Below are 20,772 nucleotides of genomic sequence, written 5' to 3'. Positions count from 1 at the left end.
AGGTGGAAGGGCTTGGACTTCGACATGAAGGGTGCGGGATGAGTGAGAGGAGAGCGCAATAGTCAATGCCGGCACCATGTACCGAGGACGAGACCATGTCGAACACTCGGCGACCGCCGCGGAACAGGACGCCAGTGCAAAAGGCAGCGCAAGCACACAACCATCCCAGCACCCGCGATCGCATTCCGCAGCAGAGGCAGGACTTAGCCTCGCACCGAGCCATGGCATCAGCATCAACCTCCCCGACGCCGCCCCGCCCAGCCGACCGCCAATGGTGAAGATGATGAGCGCGCCCACCTACTCCAGCCCCATCCGACACCACCGCCGCGCCCCGTCCAAGACGAAGAATGTCAAGGAAACCCTCAATGCCAAGTCGCACTACGGCAGCAGCGACGACGACGAGGGAGCGGCGGTGCACCGCATCAACCAGTACATCATCAAGTCGGAGATTGGGCGGGGCAGCTTCGGCGCGGTGCACCTCTGCGTCGACCAGTATGGCAACGAATATGCCGTCAAGGAGTTCTCCAAAGCTCGACTCCGCAAGCGCGCCCAGTCCAATCTCCTGCGCAAACCAAACCAAGGCCAGCGGCGACCCGGGCACCTCGCTGCCGGATTGGGCTTCAACTCTCCGCTCCACCGCCAGTCAACGGACCAACTGCAACGCGCCGACACCGCCGGCTCCCTCGACCTGATCAAGGAAGAGATCGCCATCATGAAGAAGCTCAACCACAACAACCTCGTCAACCTGATCGAAGTACTCGACGATCCGCAAGAAGATAGTCTGTACATGGTGCTCGAGTACTGCAAGAAGGGGGTGGTGATGAAGGTAGGACTAGACGAACGCGCCGAACCTTACGAAGAGGAAGCGTGCCGCTGCTGGTTCCGCGACATGATATTGGGTATCGAGTATTTACACGCGCAAGGCATCATCCACCGGGACATCAAGCCGGACAACTGCCTCGTCACGGAAGAAGACGAGCTCAAGATTGTCGATTTCGGCGTGAGCGAGATGTTCGAGAAGCAGAGCGACATGGCCACCGCCAAGTCTGCGGGCTCGCCGGCGTTCATGCCGCCAGAGTTGTGTGTGGCAAGGCATGGGCAGGTCAGTGGACGGGCGGCAGATATCTGGAGTATGGGCGTGACGTTGTATTGTTTGCGCTATGGGCGGATTCCGTTTGAAAAGTCGAATTTGTTGGAGTTGTATCAGAGTATTCGCGAGGATGAGCTCAGCATGGATGGGGAGCAGGATGAGCGGTTCAAGGACATGATGAGGAAGTTGTTGGAGAAGGAGCCGGAGAAGAGGATTACGATGGAGGGGCTGAGAGTATGTCTCCTGTTATGCATCAATGATGATTGACTGACTGTGTATGGCAGCAACATCCCTGGGTGACCAAAGACGGTACCGACCCTTTACTCTCCGCCGAAGAGAACTGCGCCGACCTTATTGAGCCACCCACGGAAGCGGAGATGAACCAGGCCATTACGGGCAACATGGCATACCTCATGACCGTCATGCGCGCCGTGAAACGGTTCAAGCAGGCCGTGAACCGTAAGCATCCGGACAGGGTGGAAGGCATCTTCGGCCGCCAGAGTCGACTTGTAGCGCCTCCTACCGCCATGGATCCGAGAGAAAGTCGTAGTACGGACGCCCATGATCGGAGACCCATGGAGACGATCCTCGTGACCGCCGGCGTGCATCGGGACGTAGACGTGGATGACGAGATGAACCGACTCCCGCATGATCTGGACAGAATGCACACGAAGCCCGCAACGGTAGATATAGACCAGCTCACCTCCAACAATATGTCGGGGGAGACAGAAGGTCTATCCAAACAACGCCACGAAAGCAACGTCCACCGCCACCACCCTTCCACCAGCCCGGAAGCACACAGACATACGACAATGACCCGCGCCTTCACCCTCCCCGAAGACGACCACGCCAAAGGCCACGCCCACGATCCCCTAACCGACACCCTCTTCCTCGGCCTCAACCAACCCGCCACCTCCGATGACGCCACCAACACAAATCCAACCCCCGAAATAAACGAACCTCTCATCGTAAGCGAATCCCCGCCCGCCGTCGAACTGAACATCTACGAACAAGCCTACCAAGAAGAAATGCAACGGATCATGGAACGCCGCGGCGGCGAAGCAGGGAGCATGTACCTCACCCGTCGGGTCGAACACCGCGCGGACCTACGCTCACACAGCAGTATCCTCGACGCCCCCGCCGCGGCCGCGCGGCGGGGCAAAGAGAAACTCGCGCAACTCTTCGGCGACGGCTTAGCGAGCGTGGTCAAGCAAGCCAAACAGCGGAAAGACAGGGAGGAAGGTATGTCGCCCGGTCCGAAGTTGGAGATGTCCGGGTCCGCGGCGGCGGCGAAGGTCGATGCGGACGCGGCGGAGATCTTGGCGTTGGCGACGATTCACGCGGAGAGGAGGGGCCGCGAGACGGAGGAGGATGAGGGGAGGAAGGCGGGGATTGATGGCACCATGGATCCCGAGGGGAGCGCGGCGATTATCATGACGAAGGCGCATGCGCAGGCGGCGGCGCAGAGGGATGCGGCGTTCTTGGATGCCGGGGGTGGGGCGATGCCGGGCATGCCGGGGGGGTTTCCTGTTACGCCGGGGGTTGGGGCGAAGGAGGGGGGTGTGATGTTTGGGTAAGCATGAGCATGCTGACTGCGCGTTATGTGGAAGGTGATACTTATGGGGGGCGTGTATGAGGGTACAGGGACGGGTTTTGCGGACTGTGCAGGACAGCGCTGGCTCGCTGGTGAATATGAAGCTTGGGTGGGCATGGCTACTGCTTCACCGGGCTGCGGTTTTAGAACATTACACAAGAAGCGATGCCTATGAACGGGATGTACGAAGGTATGCGGGCGGTTTTGTACAGGACAGCGCTGGTTCGCTGGTAGATATGAGCAACGGGCAGATGTGGGGGTGTACATACACACATATATACATTAGCGTAGGCGTTGAAGGCACGGGTCGAGTAGATTGCATGAGCGAGCGGTACAATTGCTTCGAGCGCTTCAAACTCTTCTACTTGCACCCGCCATGCCTATCAAGCCTGCCACACCTCCTCAATATCCTTCCGCACTCCCGCGCGCGCCTGCTGCTGATCCCACAGCATCGCCACACACGCCATGTCATGTCAGTCATTCCCACTCGCGTGAGTTGGAGTAGCAGCTACAGTAGCCTTGGCAGCCTCCCCTTGCTCCTCGCCCTCTTTCTCCTTCTCCCTCTGCCTCGCCTCCCTCGCAACCCTGAGTCTCCCCGCACACTCCTCCACAACATCCGTCCCCTCCCCAAACATGGCATCCACCGCCGCCCAATTCCCCGCCTCGACCTTGTTCCGCCCCTCCCCCTTTCCCAAAAGTCGCCGATCATACCCATACCCCGTCAGATACACCGCGATGAAATGCCTGTTCTGGCCCAACCGATCCCCCTTTAACTCCACAGACTTCTTGTAAGGCGTGTAGTCAAGGCGCGTGTCTTTCGAGCCGAGGAGGAGTTTCTGAAGGGTCGCCTTTGCGGTTGGATCGTATATACTTTTCGGATCGGAGATCGGTGACTCTTGTTGGAGCAGATCTTTGGTGATAGAGGGGGTGTAGTACTTCGAGTCCCGCCCGGACGTCGCTTCGACTAATTTGGGAGCCCAGAGGCTCGTCATCCACTTCTCCGCTATGGCGAAGCCTTCGTCGCCGTGGCTAAGGATTACGGCTGCGACGTAGGCTTCGAAGACATCTCCCAACACTTTGTTGAAACCCTTGTTCCCCTTCTTCTCATGCCCTCCGCCTCCGTTCATGCTAGTTGCGAGCTCAGCGACTTGCACTTTTCCTTCAAAACCGTAGGCGCGCGCGTACTCGGCGAGGGTCTCGTTCTTGACGAGGAGTTCGCGCAGTTGGGATTGCTGGCCTGCGAGAAGGTGGGGGAAGCGGGTATAGAGGAGGCGGGAGGCGAGATGTTCGATTTGAGCATCGCCGAGAAATTCAAGCTTTTCGTAGGTTACGGCTGTGGGGGCGGAGGAGGAGCGGTTGTAGTTTGCGGTAGCGGACTTGTGGCGGAAGGGGGCGGTGGCGAGGTCGAGGTCGACGATTGAGGGGAGTGAGGGCAGGCCTGCGGGGACGGTGAACGGGGTATAGGCGGAGACGGGAGGGAGGGTGGTGGTGGGGGTTGGACTGGGGAGCTTGGCGATGGCGTCTTCGTGGTTGAGGATGGGTTTGCCGAGTCGTGTACCTGGTGGGCCACTCACCGTTGCGCCGGACTGGTAGGTAAGCGTCCATTGGCGGGTGCTGTAGTTGTATGATACCGCCACCGCCTCGCCATGCGCCGAGTCTGCCGGTGGCTGGGGAGGGGAGAAGGGCGGAAGTTCAGTCGCCGTCGTCGGTGGCATCCTCGGCGCCGGCTGCTGTTGGCCATGGTCATGCTCGTGCTTCGGCTTCTTGTGCGTGCTATGGCCGTTGCGATCGTCGGAGAAAGGTCGCTTGTGGTTCATATTGTTGTGGTTCATGTTGACGCGGGGCGACAGCTCTCCTCAGCGCTGCTGCTGCCACACACGGCCCAATATGTGTGAAGCTGTCGAAGCGGCAACGAGGAGATGAGCTGTACGGAAGTTATCGAGTGGTAGTAAGATGGATCTTGGTGAAGCTTCATCAATTTCTATTGGAGCTCAATCAATTACCCGAACTTCACCCGGCATCCATCTCTCTCCCAAAGCTCTCAATGCACCCCCCCAATCACCACCACCTCCACCATCATTCCTCCACCAACATGGCCTCCGCCGTCCCCCGCACCCGCATCCTCGACCTCCTCAAAGTGCAATGCCGCATCTTCTCCACCATCTACAATCCGGACAACCTGCGCCTCGGCAACAAAATCCTGCGCCAACGCCTCAAAGGCCCTACCCTCGCCGCCTACTACCCCCGCCGCACAGCCACCTTCAAAGACCTCAAAGCACTCTATCCGGGGTATGAGCTGTACGACGCGCAGGAAGAGGACCGGCTGGAGCATATTCAGATCATGAAGAGTCGTGGTAAGGGTGCGCCGAAGAAGAAGAAGACGGCGGCGGAGAGTCGGAAGAAGGGGGGTGGGAAGAAGAAGTAGATGATGCTTTCCGTACTGGCTAAGTGAGACTGTAACGTTCGATATGCAGAGAGTGGGAGTATGCGGTTGTTTTGGCAAGCACGCCAGTACACGCGGAGTCGAGATAACGTGGATTACCGAGGCCTCGTTGTTGCGACTATCCATGCATAGTGTGTCGTAGGGACACCCTATCATTACGGTGTCGAGGACGACAGCAACCGTGGGTATGTCGACCTTTACACCCACCTACCGCACCGTCTCTCCTACGAATAGCCCGAGCGTCCTCTCAAGCATCCCGCCATCATGCACCTTCGGGAACGGCTTCACCTCATTCCATCCCTTGGCAGACCTTCCAAGCTGTCTATTAAGCAGCTCCGGGCCTTCCAATACATCAAATCTAATACCACGGTCCACCTTCAGATTCCCGCCAGCAAGCATTCGAACCGGGCCGACGTACATGTCTCACACCTCCTGCGCTTTACCTGGGTCAGGGACCTAGTACTGCTCTCCTACCGGCATGGCGATCAAACGCCTCACTTCCCGCACGGTCAGACCCGATCCTGGATGTGCCGACCCAAGGAATGGATGAGTCAGGCTTCGGCCTTCCAGCCGGCTGGGCAATCATCTTCACTAGCGACTTGTCTTCGCATCCACGCTGCGATTTGTGACAAAGAATTCAACGTCCTGGGAGCAGTTAAGCGGTTCTTACTGGAAACCGAGGGACCAAGTTGTTCGCCCGCCGCCGCGCAAACGAAGAACAGCGCAGTCTGACCCACCCGCTCCCAGGCGCAAGGCGATGCTGGAATTTCGCAGCCAAGCTTCGCTGTCGAGGTTGATGTCGGGTAGGGTTCTTGAAGAACGCAGAACTTACCAATCTCTACCAAGGTCCAAATTATGAAGGGCGACGAGGGAGCGGAAAGGATTCAGGACGGCGTGCGAGGACATGACCGTGGAAGCTGTACTCGATCCCCATTTCCCACATCCTCACCCTCAAACTCGACGTCATCTCACGCGGCAGGCTCGGGCAGAGCAGGGCAGTCGTGGCGAGACTTCGCGCTGCTTGCCGCCTTTGGTCCGTCCAGTTTTGGCCGCGGACTGGAGGAGACGGGGGCGGTGCGCCACACGGGAGGCGGCGGCATGATGTGCCTGTTCTTCTCCTGCTGCTGCTGCTGCTGAGGTTGGGATTGGATGGCTCGGTGGCCTGCGATTACGGAGAAGTGAGGTGAGCGAAGAAGGATGCGGTGACAAATAAGAGAGTTGGAACGGGTAGATGAGCTGATACTCTCTGGAATGTCCGCTGCTTTTTTTTCTGTCGTCCGTTTTGTTTCTTGTGAGACCATGAGACCTTGAGCCGTACGCTTCTGCACGAAAGTTCTACAAGGAAGATGTGAGAATCAGAATATGTAGGAGACAGCAGTGTTGCATTTTTCGCGTAGCGGAGCAGAGACTCTCGCTACGCATTGATGAGCTTTGCCAGGCTTGTGTAGATATGGATGCTTCAAGATGAATGAAAGCCGCACCTCATTACCACCTGACTTTGCTCGCCGCCCACGGGCTCCCTGGCACTCTCTCACCGATTGCTGCGATCCAACAATCCACTCCTACGTTATGGTCTCTTCCTCTTCCACTCTCTTACTCCTCCTCTTGCTGTCAGAACAGGAGAGAGGGAAGGAAAGAGACGACGTCTATGGCCCCCAAACAAATATCTTATACTCGTAACACTGTATACTGTATACAATGGATCAAGAGAATGTCAGCGACAAGCAGCTACATGAAATGGAGATGACAGTGCGCTATAACTTTTTCCTCAGCTAAAATGCCCTTATACTTTTATCGCGATCTCTCTGTCATATGAACGAACCTGAACGAGCTAGTAAGCCCAACGCTGCTAGTGTGACACTGCCATACGTTGGCGCGGAGCGGAGGATGGATCCAGGCATATCCAGTTGATGGTGGCAATAGCAGGCTGAAACAGTATGCTTCTGCATGTCGATCGGCATACTTCGCTTCTCCCATCACGCGTGAATCTGCATATGCGATTCGGCCTTATATCGCTGGTGCAGCGCGAACAAGCAGCGGGAGACCCCTTTCCCATGTGTGATGCTAGTAGGAAACACAGTAAGAATACCATTGTGCTGGTGTCGCAGCTTCCGGATCAGCTTGGTATGATTGTCTCAGCCTTCAATGTGCATCAGCTTGGAAGTCTGGAGCAGATTGAGTGCCTTGCCACGAAAGCCGCCGCGCCGATTTGGCAGTACATGTGGTGGGACTCAAACGCTCCGTGGCGAGACTTGTTGTGATGATCAGCTACTGTCTTCACCGCCAGATGCCCTCAGCAATCTCTGTTTTAGGTCGACCTTTTGGGTAGCCGCTACGGCTCAGTGGTGCGCGCAGGCTGCGAATGTGCTCTTCGTCTTTGCTACCATATCCTCTTGCAACCATCCCGGGTAATATGGGCAGTGGTTAGCAAGTGTCAGCGGCAAACGGCAGTGAAGGCACTGGTGAGACATCCTCGTGATGCAATGTATGGAAGTGAAAAGCCTCTCCACGGCGCAACACGATGATCAATCATCAGCTCATGTCGTTGCCATATACACAGAGCCCAGCGACCGGCGCAGCCAAGCCGCCAGCATCATCCGTATCGACTAAATAGTCAACAGCAGGCCGCTCGCTACTCATCAAACCTGCTTCCAGTTCACACGCAAAGTCGTCTGCAACCGCGCCGCTAATGGTTGCTTCACGCACACCATACAGCTGCCGCAAGGGCTCCAGCATGACCTCCACGTCTTGCGCAACCTTCTTTTCGGCCCCGTTCCGCATCCGGTCCAGGGCTTCGGAGACGGCGTTGCTGTTCGACACCGTCACGGCGAGCTTGGTAAGGCGTCTCTCAGCATGCGCGCGCGTGACCACTTCGTCGTCTTCAATCTGCGATGTGTCTCGGGGCTTCAGAACATTGACAAGCCTCTGCACCTGTCTCCGCAACCCATGCGTCAACCCTTTGCCACTGACGTTGAATTTGATCATGCCGGTGTACGAGTCGACATGCTCGATGTTGACGACTACCCGCTTGATCAGACGCAGGTAGCGTTCCGGAACAAGCTCTAGAAAGTCACAGTGCCTCGTCGGCATCCTGCCGGTGGAGTATAGCCATCGGCACCGCCACTTGATGCCGGAGTAAGTCAATATTAGCAGGAATGTGCTGCGGCCATAGACCAGCTCGGCGCACTCGTCATGTAACTGACGACAGACGGAGAAGAGTTTGGTGTTGCCCAGAAGCCAGACGACGTTGGTGGTTGGTGGGCTTGGGTGCCTGCTAACATCAGGCTTGACTACAACAGGTCTACAATCACTGTTGCCAGGCCTGAAAAGTCTTGTCGGTGATTGCGAGCACACCGGGGTACGCTGTTCAAGCTCCCTCGTCCTCGGAAGAAGGTACGATAAGATCTGTTGCCGCAATTCCAACGGTAGCTTCAAGAGGGGAAACTTCGGCTTGAGGCTCGCCGGGGAGCGAGAGCGTTCCTCCAGCTCCTGGAACGACTCATGACGGTAGACGGAAGGCTTGAGACGGTCATCGTTGGTGATGATGGGGGCGGCAACGTGCGGACTGATGTAGTAGTCACGGCAATTGTAGTGGCCGTAGTCCATGCGGGAAAGAGAGTTTGATATCGAAGAGGGACACGGAGCTTCGTTGCGGGTTGCGGAGGTGGCGGCTTCGGCGGCTTCCCGACCCACTGTTCCGAGGGCAGTTGGCCCGTGCAGCGCGGAGACATCTCCGATTGTTGATCCGATGGCTGGTCATCGAACCTCAGCTGCATGACTCTTCTTATCTGCATCGGCATCGAGGGCAGAAATGACAGTAGACATGCAGGTGGCCCATCGTGGCTATACCAGCATGTCCGCTTTCCGTGCCAATGAGATGTCCACCTATAGCCCCAGTATTGGGGTGGACGTGGTTTGAGACTGACCCTCACCGCCAGCCAGCTACAAGAAGCTGGTAGGCGACACTATCACCCCGAACGAGGCCATATAGAGCCGTAGAGGTAGAGAAGGAAAGACAGAACCGCTGTCATTACGAAGCAGCACTTGATTGAAGCTGAAGCCTGGGGGGACTTTTATTCGCCACCATGTATTTCGACGCCCTCCCCAACGAGATCCTCTCCCACGTCTACGCCACCCTCCCCAACATCGCCTCCGTCCTCGCCCTGGCCAGCACCTGCAAGCACCTCCACACCGTCTACCACTCCAGCCAACGCCTCTCCCTCCTCGCCACCGTCGCGGACACCGAATTCGGACCCCTAGACGACATCATCCAGATCTGCACCCACAACGCCTCGCAACCGGCGCACCACCACCGCACCGCCGCCCTCTCCACCGCCCTCCTCACCCAAATCCTCTCCATCGGCCGCACCGCCCTGGCATGGGAGGACATCTACCCCTTCAAGAAATGGAAATCCGACTTCGCCTCGCGCCGCCTCCTGTCGGCCCCGGAACGCCGTCGTCTCCGCCGCGCCCTCTACCGCCTCTGGCTCTACTCCCACGCCTTCCACACCCGCGACTACCCGCGCACCACCCGCAACCACCCCGCCACCATCGCCGAACGTGCCGCCCTCCTGCACAACTGGACCACCGCCGACCTGGCCGCGATGTGGGACGTGCACGTCGTGATCAGAGACGTCGTCGCCAACAACGTCTGCCCCTCCAACGGCAAGATCGCCGCGAAATTCTCCAAACGCTATCCCGAATCCACTCACCAATTACTCTTCAACATCCACTACGCCCCACCCCCGGCCCCCTCCTTCTGCGCAACAGAAGCCTGGTTCAGCACCCCCTCGCTCAAATACCCGGCGGTCAGCAACAGCAACCGTCTCCAACCGACCCGCTTCCACGAACCCGGCGGCGAAGGCTGGGGCGACGAGATCCAGCATTACTACGTCGTGGAGGACATGATGAAACTCGACCCCGGCCAAATTTTGTTCCTGCGGAATTTCTGCTCCCTAAAGTTGCACGTGCAGGCGTGGATCCGCATGAATGTGCCCGGGGCGGCGGAGTGGTTCGTGGAGAATGGGGAGACGTTTTCGGAGACGGTCGGGGTGGTGGTGCGGCAGCGCGGGGGTGAGATGGAGGAGTTCCGGGTCGGGGTGGAGGAGGGGGCGATGGGGGTGGCTTTGGCTGCCTCGTGAGGATATGGCTGAGTTTGCTATGTACCTCCTCTTTATGCGGTGGCGTGAGGGTGGGCGGGATTTTGTCCGCCATTTTGGGAAACTCTTGTTGAAAAGTCACACCGACGATCCGCTGCCATTTCGACGAACGGCTACCCAAGTCATGACGTGTATTCGATTGCATATGCTCCACAAGGTGGGATACTGGTACACTTTACTCGCCAATTGCATGTTCTCGAGGCATCCCGAGAACCCCTCCTGAATTCGGCCGTCTCCTCTCACAAAAGTGCGGTAGTAAAAAAGTCCCACCCCCCAGTCCAAGATCCCGCGCCCCTTCTTCGCACCGGTTTTGACCGGCTGCATGTAGCCCGTGTCGACTGTCGAACCCAAAAGGGGGGTGCGGGGGGCGGAGGGGCATACATATACACTGCCATCCATTGCGCGCGCGCGCCGCAGCGCCCCAAACTCCTCGCTCCGTGTAACTAAAAGGGGCAGCGTCTTGCATATAATGCACAAAGCTTGCTTGGAGAACTTCTTGCTACCGTGTCCAGCCTCCCAGCCTCCCAGCCCCTGAGCACAGGCACAGTAGCTGTTCACTACTTCTTTCTCTTTCGATAAGAGCTTGGGCATTTTAAAGCGTGACCTCCCGCATGCCCCCCTCTCTCCCACCTTCCCGTTCTTCATGCCCCGCCAGTTCCCCTCCCTCCTCTCCACCACCGGGTGAGAAGACGGAAGAATCCACCACGGCCATCTGATCACTACTCAACACGCTCGTGCGCAAACTCGACTTGGGCAAGGGAAAACTCCCGCGTTTCTGCAACTCCTCGCTCGGTCGGGGGGAGTCGAGCGAGACTAACTTCTCACTCGGTTGTGGTGGCGCGAAGGACTGGGAGGCGCGGGGTGTGTCGACGGAGATTAACTTCTCCCCTCTCAGCGTGGCCGAGTCAGGCACGTTCGTGTTGACGGTGAGTGGCGGCGGTGGCGGGGGCGCCTCCTCCGTCACGCGGGCGAGAGGGCTGCCGACGTGTGCGCGGGGGCTGGAGGTGGAGACGGCGGGGGCTTTGCCGTTGGTGTAGCGGTTGGGACTGCGCCCGCGGTCTCCGTCTACCGAGCTGGTCGGGCTGGCGTAGGGACTCAGCCCGTTCATTGCCCCACCGCCCGGCATGTTACTGTTGATCTTCAGCGGTTTCTTCGCGGCTCGTTTCCGGCCGTACTTTTGATCCGCCCTCCACCGTAAGATGTCGATGTATGCCGGCTCGACGCCCGACTGCTTGAATTCGCGGAGTTTGAGTTCTCGGCTGTCCTCGTCGATCCACGTGCGGTTCGACGCCATGTCGTCGGCCATCGTGGCGAGGAAGGCGGACCACGACCGCGCCACGACGTATTTGCAGTCGAAGTCGCGGCCCATGAGTATGATCTGGCCCCACTTGCCGGTCGGGCCTGGCGCGAGGTCTACCGCGATGTTGTTCCCGCCCCAATCTCGCGCCAGCGGGATCCAAGCGGGATGCGCGTAGGCTTTCTGGATGGCATTCGACGGCTGCGAGTCCTGCTTCTCGAGCAGCTCTTGCCGCCACAGCGTGCTCGTGGTCTGTTGGGCCTGCGCGATGGGGATGGCGGAGGAAGAGGAGCCGGCGAAGGCCTTGATGGGCGCTTGCGGGATCTCGTAGCTGCGCTCGTTGCTGAAGTAGGCTTCGTTGACCGTCCGCCAGTTCTGCCACTCTTGGATGATCTCTTCGCAGTCGAGCAGCATGCAGCCGAAGATGATGCCGGTGGGCATGCCGCCGCGCTCCTGCCCGTCGTGGATCTGGAGCGATTCGCGGACTTCTTGCGGGAGGGTGCAGTCTAATTCGTGCTCCAGCTCGTTGACGTCGTTGATGGTGGCCGGCTCGCCGATGTTCTCGAACAGCTCTTCGTAGTTGTCTTCCAGCCAGCGGTCAATGCGCCGCCAGGAGTGGCTGACGGGCGGTGGGGGTGGGAGGCCGTCGTTGAAACTCTGCATTTGGATCTCGCCCACTCCCACGCCGTCCATCTTGGCCTCCATAATCCCCCCCGTGTCCGCTCTCTGCAGTGGCTTGGGGTAAGGTGTGGGGGCAGCAGTGCTCGCGACGAAGCCATGGCCGGCCTCGATGTCGTGAAGGTCTGTTCGTGACTCGTATGCGCTCGGGGCGCTGGAGCCAAAGGTGGATTGCCGGTTCTGGGAGAGGGGCACGTGGTTGCCGGTGCGGTACGGGGAGTCGTAGGAGGCATGGCGGTCGTTGGAGGTGACGGTGTGCCAGAAGGCGCTCCATTGTTTCGCGAGTCTGTAGCAGCGCCATCATCAGCAACGGCATATCCCTTCACTCCTCTTGGCATGCATGCACGGGGTGGGCGAAGAGGGCGGGAGCAGCGTACATCTTGGCCATGTCCGGCATGCGCGCTGAATCAGCAGCAGCAACAGCAACAACAACAACACTACACAATACCCTGGCGCAAGCAGGTGGACGCGTAGAGCGACGGTGGTGCGGTGGTGGTGCGGTGGTGCTGTATGTTGCTCTTCAGCGGATGTCGTTACTCCGTGTTTACAAGGGTACGGGTAGGCGCAATGTCTCGCTTTCCCTTCCGAAGCGTAGAAGTCGGACTTCGGTGAGTGGTCGATGGTCGCAAAGGCAGGGCCAGGGAAAGCACGACCGCCCGTGGCAGCACACGTCGGCACGTCAGAGGGCCAAGATACTGTGCTGGACTGTCTCCAGCACACGCCCTCTCCCCTATTCCCACTTCTCCCGCGATATCGAACCAGGGGCGATATTAATCTCCGCTATCAAAGATCCACACAAACAAACATGCAATCAATCAATCAATCAATCCATTCACCATCTCACACCGTCAACAATGAATGAAGTGACCCTGTCTTGATAGTATGGTGTGGTGGTAGAAGAGGGGGTGGGTGCAATCAAAGTCCGATGTAAGATGTCTTGTTTTTAGAAAGCTACGGCAACCGTCCATCAACAAAGCCAAAGGGCCCTGCATGAAAGCTTGCTGCAGTATGCACTCTGCACTCTCCATCCATCCATTCACGCCCGATTGATTCGCCGCTGGCGCGCATTAACTACGCAACCCCTCGTCCATAGCACGTTTAACTGATTCGCCATATATATATATAATCATGGTCTTATTTCTCGCCACCACTCGTACAGTCACCGCCCAGCTTTTCAGCAGCTCCATTGCCGCTGACTGCATGCATACATACATACATACATACTCCGCCCCGCCGTGGGCGTGCGTAATGCGATGCATGCGACATGCAGCAAAGATGAACGAACGCGTCTTGGCGACATTGGGGAGCCGGCTGATCATTAATCTGAAACGCGAGCCGAAAGCGGTTAGCGTTCATCCGCCCGGCATTGAAACGACGAGGACGGCTTCACTCATCATGGCTGACTGCCTGCCTGAATAACAAGACATGCGTTGGAATGAAAGACAGGCCATTTCTACATGTCTTGTCCCAGGTACCAACCTATCTATATAAGAGCTCTCAATCAATATATCATAAGGTAGGCTTTCTTCCTTTGACCGACCAAGCGTACCGTATACAGCCATAGCAACAGTCGCCCAATGGTCCATCACTTAGGAAGTCAAGCTTGCAATGGCTCACCTTCCCATGACACTACCTCAACTCGACGATTTGACTGGTGGTGAGGTCGCGTTCACCACAAGTAGCCAATCCTCCGACACTCCCGATCTTGTCTAGTTAACGTGGCGGTCCCAAAGCTCAGAGAAACACGGACGCATTAATCATAATCGGATTTCAGCTGCCTTTGAACGGGTTACTCAGATCGGTGATGCCGATGCAAGCATAATCATGCGAGCGATCTGTTGATTGGGAATATAGCTGATGGACTGGACGGTGATTGTGCTGGAGTGCTGAAGATCCGAAGGTGACGCCTTGGTATTGATACTGGCGTCGGCGGATGGCGCCGTCGGGAAGCAGCGTTGACGATCTGACCGCAGTCAGCGAACCTACGCAGGTCTAAGACCGTTTACATATCCCGTCCGCCCACGCCGCCTTGCCTACACCTCAGTCACACCGGCGTGAACCACGATTGCCTCAATGCACCGCGTGCCGATCACGCACCCGCTACACCAGCACAAAGGCATTGTTGACGCATATCCTACAAGTATATACGCTCATTTCGCTTTCGGTACGCGCAGGTTTTGTGCTTATCTCCCCAACAATCGAACAAGAATGCCGTGTGAGCTGCACAATTCAACAATCTGCAACCGCAGTCAGATCACAAAATACAGCAGTCGTCGAAGATGCCGAACGGATCCTCGACACTGTTGCATCAGTGGTCTTGGCTGGGCTGATGCTTGGCCGCCCCTACTCTCACTCTTCCCTGCTACGTACCGCGTTCAATCCCTCGGTCCTCAGGACCTTCATGTGCTTGTCTCACGCTACCGGCACTGAGCTACTTAAACCGTTCAGGCCAGACTCACTCGAACGAAGAGCCGCAACCCCAGCACAACAAGGGCATTATAGCTGAGGATGAAGCAATGGCGCTTTGTCGGGTCTTTATAGGTCGCTGTTCGTGCCGGATGTTCTCTTTGTCCTTTGTATATACCGAGTTACGCTACTAGTATAAGATGGGGTTTTGCGAGATGAAGACGGTTTGTTTCCTTCTTTTCTTTTCAGACAGCAAGAGAAGGAGAAGGGAGGGAGACTTTCAGGCCGAATACGGTTGCCGGACAGTCGCACTACCACTTCGACCCTTGGCGAGTTGCGAAAGACAGAGAGGATCATGGCCCCATACTCAACAATCCCAATTCCGTCCAAGATGTCGTCTACGCAGATGACAGGAACGATGACCGTGCAGCGACCGGCAGCACTCGAGCGGCTGAAGGTCATTAAGAAGTTCAGCAACACCGAGCAAGGCCGCCTCGACCTTGTACAGTCGCCAACTGGTGAGATTTCCGTCCTCAAGACTATCGGCATGAAGCTAAACCATCACAGCAAGCTCTGGGACGTGCCGATGGAGGTCAAAGCGCTGAAGCGTTACCTCAGACGGCACCGCAACATCATCGAGTTGCGCAACACGTATATATATGGGGGTCCGGGGGAAGGGCGCTTCTGCAGCATGGAGCTGGAATACTGCTCTGCCGGCGACCTGCGTAAGTTCTTAATTCATTGGACCACCGCGAGAGGGCATAATAACGCAGCTGTTCCGGAACACCTCATCCTGCACTACATCTGTTCGATGACAAGAGGGTTAGGCTACATTCACAACGGAGTCATAAATGCAGACACAGGCGAGACCGTCCCCAACCACGAGCCAATGGTCCACGGCGACATAAAGCTGGACAACGTCTTCCTGCGCTGGCCGACGCAACCAAACTACGATCTCCCTGACATCGTGCTCGGAGACTTCGGCATGGCGCAGATCGAACATCGCAGCGTAGGCACCACCGGAACCACTGGCTACTACCCGCCCGAAGTCCGCAAAGTCCTCGATCTCGAAGAAGACGACCCAGAAGCCTACGACCGCGCGATCGTCGGGCGAATCATGACCAGAGCGAGCGACATCTACACCTTTGCCGCCACTCTCTGCGGGCTCATCTTCAACGTGGAGTTCGACAATCGAGATGACGCGTTCGAGCTCGAGTCGCTGGAGGATTTCTTCCAGGCTACGCAGTATGCGCGGACTTTGCCGTGGCTGTGGGAAATGGTGAGGAGATGTCTTGCGGAAGAACCGGCGCAGAGACTCGAGATTGCTGAGTTGCTGGGTAGGCTGACGTGGTTTCAGCGGGGTCTGCGGGAGGCGTGGGCGGCGGGGATGAGGGTGCCGTTGGATTCGTGGCCGGTCATTGCGTCGCATACGGAGGAGTGAAAGCATGGTGAGGCGCCTCGAGTCGTATGTCGGATGTAAGCAGGTCTGTCAATAAGCGGTGGGCGCGCAGAGGGTCGGAGGAGGCAAGTGATAGCCAGGCATGGCTTCCTTGAAGAGCACTGCCCTACTCTCTTGCGATCCAGTCCACGTCGATTTCTATGGATGGCACAACTATTACAACTGCGTTCATTGATATAATTTCTCACTTGTCCTGTTCCTGTTTCTTGATGCTACATAGACCCACCCATCTGAAGGAATCTGCGGCGTTACGCGCTTTACAGCGAACCCTTGCCAATTTCACATAGTTCGTACTACAGGTAACGTCATTAAGGGGCTGCTTACTTACCAGTCCATTGTGAATTTGCGTAGCCGCACCCGGTATGCCTGGGATCAAGGGGGGCTGCTCTGAGAGACTGTATCATGTATGTAGCTGCAGCACGGAGCTGTGGAGACTTCCCGTCCAAAGCCACACGAGTGGAACGTGGGGAAAGCACGGGCGGAAGTGACGCCCGGGGGTCTCGGCTCGTCTATCAACGTGGTCCGCGATCACGGCACAGTCGTCCAGCCAATGCAAAGGTAATCGCCCTATCCACAACCGCGAATCCCACGACTCTTGGCACCATCCTCGTCGCCAACTTCTATTTCACCCACATGTTCACGTAACGGCGCCGAAAACGACATGAGTGACGCCGGCGACAGCGTCCACGACGGCTCGCCGACCCGACCAAGAACGTATCGCATATCGACACTGAAAGACTTCCTGCCGCTCGCTGAGGGCTCTCCACGATCTGGCCGTGGGCATAACTTACCTGGTATCGTTCACTCGCGCTCCAGCGCCAATGTAGCCGGCCTACGAAGTGCCGTCTGGAGTCGTAGGCGTAGGAGCAGCTTGGGGGCAGAGGACTTCCCGCGTCGCAGCCATGAAAGCGACCAAGCGAGCCATGATCGCGGTGTTGGCGATAGCGATGATCATGAACATGACCGGCGGATGAGCAACGCGGCCAACCTCCTCATGGGGCCGCAGATGCGCAGCCAGCGGTTGATCGGTAATAGCAACCCGCGGTATCGGTGGGAGCAGTATTGGAAGACCGAAGACCAGCTCAAGAACATGCCGAAGAAATTGCGCCGTTATTACGAGCGGTGCAATTACCTTGTTCAGCGCTATATGTAAGCGACTATAGAATCAAGTGGATGGATGTGTTTTTGACTGACAGTGCGACAGGGTAGACACTCGGCGTTGCTTGTTGTCCGCAGCTTGAGAAGCTAACGGAAGCTCTACATAGTATATCGATCGCCTGCTCGACAGCAGTCTGCCTCGCGATCTCATCGAGGAGTATCACAACGCTGGCGGTCATGCTTCGGCTACACCCGATGTCCCTCCCACTATTACCGAGGAGGCTTCACCGATAAGGTCTCCCGAAATGCGCCAAGACCCGGTAACCGCAACGACACCCAACGGCACCGTTCCAAGAGTCAAACGTACGCCGAAGGACATATATCGGATCAAGGCGGAGGAAGCTGAGACGGAGCGAACGCCGCTACTTAAAGTGGATAGTAGAGGTGACGAGGAAGCTCAGGTGAGTACATGTCTCGTACTATCACTGAGGCGTACGTGGTCGGCGGACTTACTGATACTATGTTCTCAGGTGATGCCGCCAGACCTAGAAGAAGAGGAGGAAGCCGATTCTCAATCGCGCATCGTCACCGTCGCCATCATCGTCAATACTGTAGCCAACACCATCCTCCTCGCGATGAAGATCGTCGTCGCAGTTTTGACAAACTCGGTCTCCGTTCTGGCTTCGCTCGTCGATGCGGCATTAGACTGGCTGTCAACCCTCATCATCTGGTCCACAAATTACTTCATCGCTCACACGGATCAATACGCTTATCCTATCGGGCGCCGGCGTCTCGAGCCAGTCGGCATCGTCGTCTTCGCCGTGATCATGATCACATCCTTCACCCAAGTCGCAATCGAAGGTATCCAGAAGCTCAGCGGGCCCGACCACAGCGTCGTCCGACTCACCACCCCTGCCATCGTGATCATGGCCAGCACAGTTGGCATTAAGGGCGCTTGCTGGCTGTGGTGCCGACTCATCCCCAACAGCTCCGTCCAGGCCTTGGCGCAGGACGCCATTACCGACGTGGTCTTCAACACCTTCTCCATCATCTTCCCGCTGGTGGGCTACTACGCGCAGGTCTGGTGGCTTGACCCGCTTGGCGGTATTCTTCTGTCCATCTGGGTCATCTTCCAGTGGTCTACGATCTGCTCCGGTCACATACGGAAGCTTACGGGTTGTGCCGCGACTCACGATGAGCGGAATGTGCTGTTGTATTTGACCATGCGGTTTGCGAAGACGATCAAGAAGATCCAAGGCCTGCAGGCGTATCATGCGGGCGATAAGCTGAATGTGGAGGTTGACATTGTGCTGGATGAGAATACGAGTTTGAGGGATAGTCATGATTTGGGGGAGAGTTTGCAGTATGTGCTGGAGAGCCATCCTTCAGGTATGTCACTCTGAAGAGCACGAGCATTACTATGAGCCTTAAGGCAGGGCATAGTGGAGTACCTTGTTTGCTGACCTGAATATCATAGTGGATCGAGCCTTCGTGCACCTCGACTACGCAAGTTACAATCTGCCCAGTCACATGCAGCAGGATTCTTAGCAAGGACTCTGTGGCTTTTGGCGGCGGTGACTGTACCTTAGGTAGCGTGTGTCCATATGACTCCGTACATGTAACGATCTCACTGTCTACAGCCACTACGTGACACGCTTGAGCGGTTACTGACAACATCGTGGTGGTTGTACAATACTTCTCATGACCAGTGTCCGGTTTCAAAAGATGGATTAACGCGACAGCGAATAATCCTACTTGGAATCTTCCACCAAGTGCTTCCGGACAGCCCCACAACATCCAGATCCACAGGCTATCAACACTGACAGCAGATCTGTGCAACGACAATGTTTCCGCCCGGCCGGCCTATGTTTGGTGATTACATGGGTGGCATGCCCAGTCCGCGGCCTGGCCACAGGTCTCATGACTTCCCCTTGACCATGGCGGCATCAACACACGACTTCTACTCCGCACGCAGCAAAGTGCAGCGCATCCCTGGGAGTAGTCAGTGCAGGACGACCGACGGCAAAGTGTACTTAGATCGGGACAGTGCCGTGGAACATCAGCTCGCGCTCGACAGACGAGGAGCCTCGAGCCAATCTTACTCCAGCCACGAAAGCCAGTCTCAGTGCCAAACCCAGTCTCAGATCGAGGAGGTCGAAGAGACCACTACGTCTACTACCACCACAACGACAACCGAAGTCGAGGAGGAAGAGGAGGAGGAACTAGTAACGGAGCAACAGCGTGCTGAAGTCGGCAACTTCTTCGTCGACTCTGCCGCGGCCACTGGCAAATCGGAAGCAGAAGCGAGAAAGATCGTCAAGAAGATCATGGCAGGGAAATCCGATGAGTTGGTCCTGAGGCAGCTGGGGGTGATGAAGAGCGGCAAAGTAAAGTCCATCAAGGCGCCAGTGCTGCCTGCCCCGCCTGCACAGCCCTTGCCCCCGCAGTACCAGCAAGGGAGCTATGAGCAGTCCGTGCAGAGCTATCAGCCATCGCAGCCTATTTACCAGCTGCCACAGCATCAAGGCGGCTACCAGCAGAGCGTGCAATCTACACAGCAGCAGGTGCCGACTCTAGCACCGCAGCATTACGGTGGCTATCAGCAGACTTCGCAGTCGATGCAACAACAAATGCCATCTCCACCAGGGCAACAGCAACTCCCAACTCCGCCAACGCAATACCAAGGTGGCTTCCACCAAAGCTCGCAGACCATGCAGCAACAGTTGCCTTCGCCGCCTCCTCCGCCAGCACAGTACCACCAATCCAACCAACAGAGCTCCCAGAATTCCCAACAGCAAATGCGGTCAATGCCACCATTTCAGCAAGTGTCATCGCCACCTCCAATGCCCATGTCTTCCATATCCAGCCAAGACTGGCAACTAGGCCAAGGCATGCAGCAATGGGCCCAGCAGCTCACGCAAGTGATCACGACTATGACCAGCATGAGCTCTTCTTCTAGTGCCCAACACGCGCAAGGCTCGCTAAGTCAAGCAGCCGGCCAGAGCGTGCAGCAACAGTTGCCGCAGTTGCTTGCCCAGCAGCTTAACCAGATGCAAATCTCGGGGGATCTGCTGGGGCAGCAGCAGCTCATCGAACAATCGCCGGCATTCGGTATTGGTCAGTATGCGCAGGCTACAGGCGCACAACTAGCGATGGACGCTCCCGTTGACGCTACGAAACCTGCTAAGAAGGAGAAAGAGAAGAAGAAGAAGAAGTCGAAGAAGATTCAGGGCTGAAAGGTGGGCTGGTTGGCACGTTGGAGTCTTGCGCTCACCTGATAATAATGTAAACTACTCCCACCTTCGCTATTCCGCACATCATAAGGGATTCACCATGATGCTATCATCGTTTAAGCACATTCTGCAGCCGTTATGGGCCGTCGGGATTGTTGTCGAAATCGGCTGCCTGAGGTTCATCGGCCCGAACGGCGCCTCGCCTCATCCGCCTCGCGGGATGTGGCTGTCGTCACCTCCATGTATCGCCATCCAACGCACCTCATACACCACTCTAACTCCTGGCTATTGACCTTATACGATCATTGAACGGTT

At 57.0% G+C, this 20,772-nt stretch overlaps 12 protein-coding genes across 12 annotated transcripts; 9 read left to right on the top strand and 3 right to left on the bottom strand.

The window, feature by feature from the left end:
* Nucleotides 1-76: 76 nt before the first annotated feature.
* BAUCODRAFT_69308 (uncharacterized protein) lies at nucleotides 77-2,667 on the top strand (the record flags this gene model as incomplete). Its single annotated transcript, XM_007677320.1, has 2 exons — nucleotides 77-1,324; nucleotides 1,375-2,667. 2 exons carry the CDS (start codon nucleotides 77-79, stop codon nucleotides 2,665-2,667), a joined length of 2,541 nt encoding a protein of 846 aa, XP_007675510.1.
* Nucleotides 2,668-3,157: 490 nt separating this feature from the next.
* On the bottom strand, nucleotides 3,158-4,399 carry BAUCODRAFT_69163 (uncharacterized protein; the record flags this gene model as incomplete). The annotated part of the gene is made up of 2 exons (XM_007677308.1): nucleotides 3,158-3,554; nucleotides 3,621-4,399. 2 exons carry the CDS (start codon nucleotides 4,397-4,399, stop codon nucleotides 3,158-3,160), a joined length of 1,176 nt encoding a protein of 391 aa, XP_007675498.1.
* A 389-nt stretch (nucleotides 4,400-4,788) lies between these two features.
* On the top strand, nucleotides 4,789-5,019 carry BAUCODRAFT_44240 (uncharacterized protein; the record flags this gene model as incomplete). The annotated part of the gene is made up of 1 exon (XM_007677149.1): nucleotides 4,789-5,019. A coding segment is annotated over one exon (231 nt), but the record flags the coding sequence as incomplete, so codon positions are not given.
* Nucleotides 5,020-5,391: 372 nt separating this feature from the next.
* BAUCODRAFT_121671 (uncharacterized protein) lies at nucleotides 5,392-5,859 on the top strand (the record flags this gene model as incomplete). The annotated part of the gene is made up of 1 exon (XM_007677493.1): nucleotides 5,392-5,859. One exon carries the CDS (start codon nucleotides 5,392-5,394, stop codon nucleotides 5,857-5,859), a length of 468 nt encoding a protein of 155 aa, XP_007675683.1.
* Nucleotides 5,860-6,430: 571 nt separating this feature from the next.
* On the top strand, nucleotides 6,431-6,969 carry BAUCODRAFT_441500 (uncharacterized protein). The gene has a single exon (XM_007677492.1). The coding sequence runs from the start codon at nucleotides 6,596-6,598 to the stop codon at nucleotides 6,872-6,874; it is 279 nt and encodes a 92-aa protein (XP_007675682.1). The 5' UTR covers nucleotides 6,431-6,595; the 3' UTR covers nucleotides 6,875-6,969.
* Nucleotides 6,970-8,034: 1,065 nt separating this feature from the next.
* BAUCODRAFT_52487 (uncharacterized protein) lies at nucleotides 8,035-8,562 on the bottom strand (the record flags this gene model as incomplete). The annotated part of the gene is made up of 1 exon (XM_007677173.1): nucleotides 8,035-8,562. A coding segment is annotated over one exon (528 nt), but the record flags the coding sequence as incomplete, so codon positions are not given.
* A 545-nt stretch (nucleotides 8,563-9,107) lies between these two features.
* On the top strand, nucleotides 9,108-10,396 carry BAUCODRAFT_441481 (uncharacterized protein). The gene has a single exon (XM_007677491.1). The coding sequence runs from the start codon at nucleotides 9,213-9,215 to the stop codon at nucleotides 10,266-10,268; it is 1,056 nt and encodes a 351-aa protein (XP_007675681.1). The 5' UTR covers nucleotides 9,108-9,212; the 3' UTR covers nucleotides 10,269-10,396.
* Nucleotides 10,397-11,109: 713 nt separating this feature from the next.
* BAUCODRAFT_52829 (uncharacterized protein) lies at nucleotides 11,110-12,525 on the bottom strand (the record flags this gene model as incomplete). The annotated part of the gene is made up of 1 exon (XM_007677178.1): nucleotides 11,110-12,525. A coding segment is annotated over one exon (1,416 nt), but the record flags the coding sequence as incomplete, so codon positions are not given.
* Nucleotides 12,526-12,551: 26 nt separating this feature from the next.
* BAUCODRAFT_441485 (uncharacterized protein) lies at nucleotides 12,552-13,227 on the top strand. Its single transcript, XM_007677490.1, has one exon. It carries the CDS (start codon nucleotides 12,648-12,650, stop codon nucleotides 13,137-13,139), a length of 492 nt encoding a protein of 163 aa, XP_007675680.1. The 5' UTR covers nucleotides 12,552-12,647; the 3' UTR covers nucleotides 13,140-13,227.
* Nucleotides 13,228-15,234: 2,007 nt separating this feature from the next.
* On the top strand, nucleotides 15,235-16,288 carry BAUCODRAFT_32907 (uncharacterized protein). Its single transcript, XM_007677013.1, has one exon. The coding sequence runs from the start codon at nucleotides 15,359-15,361 to the stop codon at nucleotides 16,106-16,108; it is 750 nt and encodes a 249-aa protein (XP_007675203.1). The 5' UTR covers nucleotides 15,235-15,358; the 3' UTR covers nucleotides 16,109-16,288.
* A 499-nt stretch (nucleotides 16,289-16,787) lies between these two features.
* On the top strand, nucleotides 16,788-18,920 carry BAUCODRAFT_574989 (uncharacterized protein; the record flags this gene model as incomplete). Its single annotated transcript, XM_007677489.1, has 5 exons — nucleotides 16,788-17,275; nucleotide 17,331; nucleotides 17,392-17,685; nucleotides 17,755-18,613; nucleotides 18,702-18,920. 5 exons carry the CDS (start codon nucleotides 16,788-16,790, stop codon nucleotides 18,770-18,772), a joined length of 1,713 nt encoding a protein of 570 aa, XP_007675679.1. The 3' UTR covers nucleotides 18,773-18,920.
* Nucleotides 18,921-19,068: 148 nt separating this feature from the next.
* On the top strand, nucleotides 19,069-20,460 carry BAUCODRAFT_23528 (uncharacterized protein; the record flags this gene model as incomplete). Its single annotated transcript, XM_007676932.1, has 1 exon — nucleotides 19,069-20,460. The coding sequence occupies one exon, from the start codon at nucleotides 19,069-19,071 to the stop codon at nucleotides 20,458-20,460; it is 1,392 nt and encodes a 463-aa protein (XP_007675122.1).
* Between the last annotated feature and the right edge of the window lie 312 nt (nucleotides 20,461-20,772).

This window comes from Baudoinia panamericana (assembly GCF_000338955.1).
Source record: "Baudoinia panamericana UAMH 10762 unplaced genomic scaffold BAUCOscaffold_5, whole genome shotgun sequence".
Lineage (NCBI taxonomy): Eukaryota > Fungi > Ascomycota > Dothideomycetes > Mycosphaerellales > Teratosphaeriaceae > Baudoinia > Baudoinia panamericana.
This window is presented reverse-complemented; position numbering and strand designations above follow the sequence as displayed.

Coding starts and splice junctions, on each gene's coding strand:
- BAUCODRAFT_441500 (XM_007677492.1), top strand. CDS start 6,596: ATGAAAGCCGCACCTCATTACCACCTGACTTTGCTCGCCGCCCACGGG.
- BAUCODRAFT_441485 (XM_007677490.1), top strand. CDS start 12,648: ATGTCCGGCATGCGCGCTGAATCAGCAGCAGCAACAGCAACAACAACA.
- BAUCODRAFT_441481 (XM_007677491.1), top strand. CDS start 9,213: ATGTATTTCGACGCCCTCCCCAACGAGATCCTCTCCCACGTCTACGCC.
- BAUCODRAFT_32907 (XM_007677013.1), top strand. CDS start 15,359: ATGGAGCTGGAATACTGCTCTGCCGGCGACCTGCGTAAGTTCTTAATT.